The 9212-nt window shown below is 34.8% G+C and overlaps 1 protein-coding gene across 4 annotated transcripts; it reads right to left on the bottom strand.

Annotated features, from left to right (window-relative positions):
* Positions 1-215: 215 nt before the first annotated feature.
* Positions 216-4235, bottom strand: LOC123896892 (serine/threonine-protein kinase MPS1-like). 4 transcript variants are annotated; one of them, XM_045947310.1, is made up of 6 exons: positions 4082-4235; positions 3897-3998; positions 2841-3805; positions 2372-2572; positions 1754-1915; positions 216-949 (listed from the first exon to the last, which is right to left on the bottom strand). In XM_045947310.1, exons 1-6 carry the CDS (start codon positions 4176-4178, stop codon positions 374-376), a joined length of 2103 nt encoding a protein of 700 aa, XP_045803266.1. In that variant the 5' UTR covers positions 4179-4235; the 3' UTR covers positions 216-373. The 4 variants fall into 4 exon arrangements, with proteins under 4 accessions (XP_045803266.1, XP_045803268.1, XP_045803265.1 ...); XM_045947312.1 differs by having other exon boundaries at positions 2841-3736; XM_045947309.1 differs by having other exon boundaries at positions 3897-4004; positions 4082-4224.
* Between the last annotated feature and the right edge of the window lie 4977 nt (positions 4236-9212).

Genomic DNA, 9212 nt, shown 5'->3' with positions numbered 1-9212 from the left:
GTTTATAATGAATCAATGACAAGATTTGTGAGTATATATTTGTTGTCCAGCTAAATTAGTTTTTTGGTTAAGCAAAATGAGTTGGTTATTTTAGTTTCCAGAGTTTGATAATTACAGCAATTTTTTCCTTATTTAAATTCTCCCTTGTAGCATCAGATCAAGATATGTAATGCTTTTTATTTAAAATTAAAGAGATACAACATCAAGATGCGAAATTTGCAATTTCAAACACAATCATTTTCATTACCTTAACATTTACAAGACATGTACTATATCTATTCACTAGCTACACACTAACCAACCTACTCTACATAATATGGGAAAACATATTTGAACAAAAAAACCCCCAAAAAAATGAATAGCCAGCCACCAATTACTTGGTATCATCAGTATACATCAAACGTTCCTGCAGCTGAATACAGAGTTCAGACATTTTGGACAACAGTGTTCTTTGTTGATCTCGTGAATTTAGCGAGTGATTCGTCAACTCAAGTGGATCAACAAGTAGACGTTGGAGCTGATGACAAAGTTGTGATGCTTCGGGGTCATATGTACAAGTTTCAGCAATTAGTTGTACAAATTTACAGCTATGATCTTGGGACAAAGATGGGTGAGGTAGTACGTGAGGTGCAAGAAAAGGATGTTTGAGTAACTGAGGAATTCTCCACCTTTGATTGCGATCCCATGCTAGACACCTCTTCATAAGATCCACTAGCCACGGATTTGAAAGTGGTTCATACGTAATTTCGTGATTTGGATCTGTTATAACTTTAAATTTGGCCCAGAATGTCTTGAATTCTGAAAAAGGGGTTCTCCCATATACCATTTGATATAGGATGCATCCCAAAGACCAGATATCTGATGGCCGACCGCACTTGATGATGTTTCCGTTTGCATCAGTCTCATTGCACATAAATGCTTCCGGAGACATGTAACTCAGAGTACCCACCTACACTTTGAAAAACAACTTGGTGAAAATTTAATCTAAAGAGTTAAAAGTCAGTTTGATAGTTCCTAAAATTGGGTTTTGGGATGAAAAGGTCAAAGATGGGGTTTGGGTTTTCCAAACGTTTACACAGAAATAAGAAATCAAATCTCATTCATAAAATAAACATGCAAGTAAACTAATGAAATTATCATAATAGAGTGTTACTAAATGCATCGTTTGACCTATCTAATTGTTCAGGACTCCATAATCTTCAAACATTTAGGACATCAGTTTAGGAGCATATTATTGATCTGGGCAAGTATTAATCCAGATGGAGAGAAAGTGCTACTTAAGTTCTAGCAGTCAAATCACCCTATTTGGTAAACAGAAAAGACTTGTGTTCTACTGTGTCCTATTCAATATAGAACAGTGATGATTAAAGAATTGACACCAAAAATGCTTTTAAATAATACATTATATTGCCTAAAATTTGCTAAAAAAATGGTGTTCTTTGGACTCGAATAAAATTTAACCATATATTCAAAGGAAGGCCTGCTGAAATAAAACTTATCCTCACCAGAAGCATTTAATACATCACTATGATTCACTAATATGCAATTATGCACCACATTTAACAATGTAAGAAAAACTTTAGTCAGGCATTGCTGTAATCCATATCCATATTATGAATAAAGATAAAAATAAGAAATAATGAAGTAACCACAGGTAAAAAGCAGTACACAACCACAAGGGAAACAAAAATATTAAATGGGGCATATTAACAAGTGAGTCAGAAGGAGAGGAGAGGTAGAAAATAAACAACACCTGTGATTCCCGTTGGATATTAGTTGTATCACTCATTATTGCTTTGGCGATACCAAAGTCAATCAGTTTTAGGGAACCCTTGACGAGGAGGAAGTTAGCAGGCTTCAAGTCAGAGTGCACAATACGTTCCTCGTGAATTGTATTGACAGCTTGAAGAATTTGCTGCAAAAGGTGTCAACAAAACAGTCTAAGCTAATTTGAACTGGCAGAGCTCGGGGGGGAAAAGACAAGGTTCTGCTCCATTCGATGAAGGGGGGGGAAACACAAGGAAAATACAGCATTTCATAATCATATAAAGAAGAAAAATGGCAACATGTGTGAAATAATACCATGTCAAATTTGATGAATGAGACTTTAGTAAAAAGTAAAATTAAAAATAATTAAAACAAAACTACAATTCAAATGCTATTTGAAATATGATGTATTGAACAAACATCATGAACACATAAAAGTAGACATGGATACAGGCATGGAAGTGTTATTTGCATTATTTTGGACAAGTCAAACACTAGAGCTTTCAATGATCAAACAAAGAAGGGAAGACATAGTTATACAGCATGAAGGTTTAGAGAGAACACAAAATATTTTCATGGCTACATTGTATGTAGATTTTGAAACCTGCCAATAAAATCGAAGCCAGTTCTCGTCTATTGTCTCTTTGGATCCATCCAGCTCCTTCCACTTCTGGGACAACATGTGAGCTAAATCAATTTCACCGTATTCAAGAACCATGTATATATATCCATCATCTTTGACTCGGCCATCCTTATTACTAAGAGAGCCTTTCATAACTTGTTCAAGCAAAGCCTTGTCAGTCACCTAAATACAGGATTAAGCACAAATAAAATTCACTAAAACATATAAAAGGGTAACAATACAAACACAACCGTGAAGATCAACCCAAAAAAAAAAAATTGTTGATGAAAATGGTAATAACAAAAGCCCCAAAAAATTGACCATGAGTAAGCAATAAGTGATTATATATTCTAGTCTTATCAAATGTCTGAAGAGAGATGTGAAGCATAAATAACTAAAAGCATGAACTGCTAAGTATATCATGACATTGAGCAGTTTTTGGGTACAGTACCTCATAATCTATAAGCTGTATAATATTATCCTTTCCTCTCAGTCTATTTAGATACTCAATCTCTTGACAAAACCCGTATGCAGTAGCATAATCACGACCCCTGAGTTTGATCTTCTTAAGTGCATATATCCTACAATCTGATGAAATAACCTTGTGCACCTCACTGCTTCCACCGCTACCTATCTTGCCAAGACGTTGATAAAGCTTGCCATTAACCTTAAAAAACAAGTCAGGGTCATAGGACCTTTTCTTAGCGATTGACGAACCTTTACTACTCGCAGCCTTCTCTCGTTTTTCTAATTTAGAAGATTCAGATTTCACATCCAAAGATGATGTTTTGGGCACCAGACGGTGTACATTGGCAACATCTGCAGGCTCTTTCACTTCAGTCATCTTGTCACCATCACAAGAAGCATGTTTTGAATTGCAGGTTTCTTTTAACATGCATTCCTGTTGCTCCTTAGATGGATAACTCTGTCTAGATGCCAACTCGGCATCGATACAAGAATCAGAAGCTTGCATCGAAGTTACAGCCTTATCAACTAACATTTTATCATCTTTTTCCACAGAAGTATCTTTATTTTCTGATTCCATAACTCTTTCAGCTATAGGATAAACACCAGCATCCACGCGCAAGCCACTTTCTCGATGCAAACGGGTAGTTGAATTCATCATAGGAGCTGAAGTTGAATGAACCGAAGTAGTTGTAGCACACGAAGGTCCCACCACCGAAGATTGCGTCGCTGGCTGACTTAGAAAGTTTCTAAACTGCTGCATTCCTCCGTCGGATCTCAAACTAAAATCAGCCTCAACCTGCTGAATTTTGGGTTGCTTTGAATTATCATCATTGATTCCAATTGAATCTTCAGGTTCATTGCCTTCAACATACTCCATTTCTGTGAATCCAAGTGAACCCATATAAGAAGACAAATTCTCCAAATCAATGGCCTTTTCATCATTGGCCCCTGCATTGTTAAAAACATATTTCCAATATGTACAACACAAACAAACAAACAAAAAAAAAAAAAAAAAAAAAAAAAAAAAAAAAAAACTTACCCTGTTGAAGTTTGTTTGCATGTTGAGAAGGGTTAACAACAGTGGTGGAAGTTTGAGGTTGAGGAATAATGGTGCGTCTTGGTCTAATGATATTGGATTGACCTGAAGCTAATAAGTTAGATTAGAAACCCTAACCCTAAAACGAAATTGAAAAATTGAAGAAGAAAGAAGGGAATGAATAGTACCGAGAGGACGGTGACGCTTTAAGGCGGCTTGAACGTGGCGGAGGAAGTCCGGGGAAGAAGAATCTGGCTTGATCGGAAGGTTAGACTTCCCATCCATGGAACAATCTCCACCGCATTTCAATTTCACTTTACCACCATCATCATCGTCAAAGTCAAAATCAAAATTCAATTTCTCTTTTCGCGCTCCCTTGCATTCTTTCTCACGGGCTTTCTTTCTTTTGGGCCTCTTATGGGCTTGTTTACTAATTTATTTAGGGATTTACTTTTGCCACCCTACCGACTACTCGCACGCCCTACGCCTTTCCCTTTTAGTGGTCCGCTACTTAAGTAGCGGACGTTATACATGTTGGTATTTCAAGTGTGAGTTGAGTCTCACATCGGATAAAATAGTGAATGTTGAATGGTTTATAAGTGAGAGGACCCATAAGCCTAACACCTTGAGGTTTTGGGTTAAAGTGTGGTGTCCAACTCACTTGTGAAATAGTTCAAGGCCCGATGTGATGATCCCCCGGACCCCCTCAAGACCCAACAGTGGTATCAGAGCCGATGGTTGTTGATCCGGCTCCTTGTGTCGAAAGTCTTCCTGACAGCGTGTCCAGGCGGCGTGTCCTGTTGATGGCACACAACAGCGGTACAAGTGGATGAAAAAGCTTTCATTTGAGGGAGAGCATACCCATAAAATAATGGATGGACTCACACTTGAGGTGGAGATGTTAATATTTCAAGTGTGAGTTGAGTCTCACATCGGATGAAACAATGAATGTTGAATGGTTTATCAGTGAGAGGACTCATAAACCTAATACCTTAAGATTTTGGGTTAAAGTGTGGTGTCCAACTCACTTGTGAAGTTGTTCAAGGCCCGATGTGATGATCTCCCGGAACCCCTCAAGACTGAACAATAAAAATGAGAATTTCTAAAACATGTCGTCAAGTAGCGGACGTTATAAAGGTAGGGTGTTTTGCGGGTGTCCGCTACTTAAGTAACGGACGTGGATATTTTGGTAAATTCATAGTGCATGCCCCATAATGGGTAGGGTGGCAAAAGAAGATCTCATTTATTTATTACACAAATTTATATTGAGATTTTCTTTTTTCATTCTACTCATTTTCTTGCGCGCCCTACAAATTTATAAAAATATCATTGTCTACTACTTAGGTAGCGGATACACCCCAAAAACACTCTACCATATTAGTTTTTATAGCGTTCGCTATTTAAACGGAAGACGACATTTTTTAAAAATTTCTCATTTTTATAACGTTCGTTACTTAGGTAACAGAAGAGTAAAAATGGAAACGTGTAGGGCACGCGAGAAACATGTAGGACAAAGAAGATCTCATTTATATTTATACCACACTTTAGCCAAGAAGGCCTAATTTAAAAAAGGAAACAAGCTCATCAACTTGTCCACGAACAAATATCATCCCCTTAATGGGGCAAGAGAGAATATTTGAATCTATGAGTTTAAGGGACATGTTATATAAGTGTAAAATATTTTTACACGAACGTTTAATAGTAATCAGTCATTCCTCCACAGCATATCATTAGAGTGGGGTGTAATGAGATGGTTTGGCGGAATATATGGTTGATATTTAATGACAGTGCAAAATAATTTTACGCTAGCTATCGGTACATGTCCCATTTTCTCTTGGATCTATTTCTCTCAACCCCTTCGTCAATTGTTTGATAGAGTGGAGCGTGATCAAAGTTAAGTGATGTCTTCCAAATGGTGAGTTGCTCATCCGGTCAACAAGAACACTAAAAAAATCAAATGAGACTATGTTGCAATCGAGAGTGCTCGTCGGTGACGAGTGTTTGTGGATTTTGGAGAGGGTGTTTTCTAGTGACTAGTGCATATATGAGTTTAAGAGAGGCTAACCATTCACAGATGCTACGCAATTGTGAGTTGATAAGATGGAGTGAGGTAAATTGTGGGACTAAAACAAAATACCGACATGGAACAATTCCATGTCCCCATTAATTACATGAATATGACTAACAGCATGAAATAGCATTCGACTATTTAACTATTAATTACTAATAAAATGAAGTAATTTTCCAAAAAAAATAATTAATTTTCTTCTATGAAAACCAAGGTTGTCAAAACAAGACCGGACCGATCGGTCGAACCGAGCAGTGGCGGAGCCAGGACCCTGGATCAGGGGGTGCAAACTTTTTTACCCCCATTTTGGGACAAAAATATTGAACCTAATATACAAAATAAATTCTCATCTCACAATCGAATTATTTCGATAAGCAAATTATTGTCAATTTTCTCTGATATTGCATAGCATTGAGTTACTAATCGAATGAATGACTTACTAGTTGCAATGCATAAATCAATGTATATATTATCTTTACAAATTTAACATAAATAATAATATATTATATAAGGTTTACAAATTTTTTTATAACTTCGCTAACGTTGTTTTCTTTCATTTTTTGTTGAGATTTAGAAGGTCGTCTAATTTTATGGTGAATATTTCAGTATCCAATTTACATTATTGGTTATTGCAGCAAAATTTAATGTTATGTCATATTTTTGTATTAATTTATATTTAAAAAATTTATATTTTAAATAAGTTTTACCTAAAAAATACACATATTTAACAATATAGGTTTCTTTTTTGACGGTTTGGTTCAAAAAAAAAAGTTTCTATTTTGACGAAAAAAAAAACTTATATTGTTAAATATAAGTTGAGTACTTAAGAATTTACATATTTTTATATTAAAACAAAAAAGAGAAGACTAATAAGGTCATGAAGTTAATACTTGGGCTATTAAGTTCATGAAGTTAAAGGCCCAAATGAGTTAGGAAACCTAAATATTAGTAATAAGTACTACACGGCATCACTTTGAACTCTCTAGTTTCTACCGAGGCCGCCGTTTCTTGTTCCATTTGCTTGTTCATTTATTCTGCACATTACTTCTTCTTTTCTATTTTAGTGCATTTTCATCTTCTATTTTCTTCTATGTTTGTTCTTCTCTTGGATATGTTGAATTCAGGGTGTGCAAAAACAAAATTTCAGGGGGTTCAAGATGCAAAAATCATAGTATTATACGTGTAATTTTGAAAATCTCAGGGTGTGCAGCTGCACCCCCTCACCTTAACCTGACTCCGCCCCTGGAACCGAGAACCAGACCTTTATCCGGTCCGATTAACACATAAAACCGCTGAGCAAACAGGAAAAAAACGTATCAACCGGTGTCGAACCAGAAAAAACCGGTGAACCGGCTGGCCGATCTGGGCGGTTCGGCGGTCTGCTTTTTTTTTTCTTTTCATTATAGTTTTTTTTTATATAACGTTTCAGTTTTTTTATAAAAATTTTAATGAAAAAGATCAAGGAAAATGAACAAACACGCTAACTCTATTTTAAGGAAAAGAAACAAAAACTAACCCCGTCTCTTCCTCCTCTAATGGCCATTTTTTAAAGTCAGTTTAAACACTGCAAAAACTTTTCATGATTTTTTTGTTTTGCAACTTATTTAATAAATACTTAAAGTGTTAGCCTCTTCATTTATTTTCAATACCAACGCAGGAAACCAACAACAACATAGATTAAAAATTCCAACTTTGTTGAAATTGAAAACAGGTTGTAATGATGTTGTGGGAGTGGAATATGAGTGCTAAGAGGAGATTGATAAAATAACAAGGATCTATTGTTCCTTTAACAATAGAGATATGTAAAAAAGAAGAGATAAAAAGGTTGGAGAAGATGAAGAGTGGAATCAGACAATGAGACAAGAAGAATTTTGTCGAGGCTGCTGGTTATGCCTCATCAAGATTTGAGAGTTATAAATACGAAATTTTCTCATCCCACCCACACATTTTCTCGTGCACCCCCCAAACTTCCTAATTTGCCCCTGCTATGTTGATTTCGAAAACTATGAACCGAACTTTTAAGAGTTCGGAAAACGTTTTCCGCTCGCTACTTTTTCGGAAAACGTTTTCCGCTCGCTACTTTTTCGGAAAACGTTTTCCGAATTACTGCAATATATGCTAGAACGCAGTTTTCATGAATTATATTGCACACAATTTCAAGCATATGCATTATCAAACTTCATTGAGACATTTTTTCAAACACATAGAGTACAAATTTAGAAATGCAAATCTACAACATATGCTAGGTAATATGCTACAACCCAAACACTTGTCTTAAAACCAATGATCAACAATTTAAACACTTAATAACAATGAATTTTCGGATGAATCTTTTACTAGTAAAAGGAAGGTTGAATTGCTCATAGGCCTTCATTGTGATGATGTGGCACTCTAAGAAAATGTTTTCAATCTTTGTTAAAATCTTAATATTATCTCTTTTAATTTATTAAATTAAATCTAAAAAAAATTAAATTAGCATCATCATAATTGTATGAGTAACCAAAAAGATCATCATAATTGTATGCATCCTTTTACATTCCTCCAAATATAACTTATAAAATGAGAAAGTTTAGTGACTAATAGGTTCACTCTCACTTTTTATAACCACCACCCCACATTCTTTTTCTACTCATTTCTAAATCTTAATATTTGACATTTTCACTCAATATTCATTTGTACTAATGTTTAGTTTTTGTTCTTCATTTGTAGGTTGAAAGAAATAATTTTTCACTACAAATAGAATGTTAATGGATGAAAAGGCCGATATTCTCAATTACTCTTATCAAATTATATTGTTCATTTAAAAGTTATCTTTAAAATATTTTTTTATCATAACAATGATTGTAGGTATACAATCTTATTTTTCTCATTTATTTATTGATATTGGTTGTTCATTTGTTATCGAGAACATAGAAACGTTATATTATTTTAATCTACTTACTCCAGATCCATGTGATAGAACCAGAGGAAGAAAAATGTATTTACTAATTTATAGATTTTTTGTTTGAGTCATCATTTCCGTTCTCAAATATAACTCTTGGGTACGTATTCTTCAATTTTTAATAATGTCTTATGTTTTTTTCTTACTTTTCATGTATGCCTTCACTAATTTATTGATTTCTATGACAGAATATTGACTAAAGTATCTATTGATTTTCATGCATCCTTACGAGAAATTTGTAAAACAAATGGTCACTCATATAAGAATATCTTATCATCTATTGTATATTCAGTTTCACCATTTTATTATT

The sequence above is a fragment of the Trifolium pratense genome, linkage group LG7 (assembly GCF_020283565.1).
Source record: "Trifolium pratense cultivar HEN17-A07 linkage group LG7, ARS_RC_1.1, whole genome shotgun sequence".
NCBI classification, from domain to species: Eukaryota; Viridiplantae; Streptophyta; class Magnoliopsida; order Fabales; family Fabaceae; genus Trifolium; species Trifolium pratense.
This window is presented reverse-complemented; position numbering and strand designations above follow the sequence as displayed.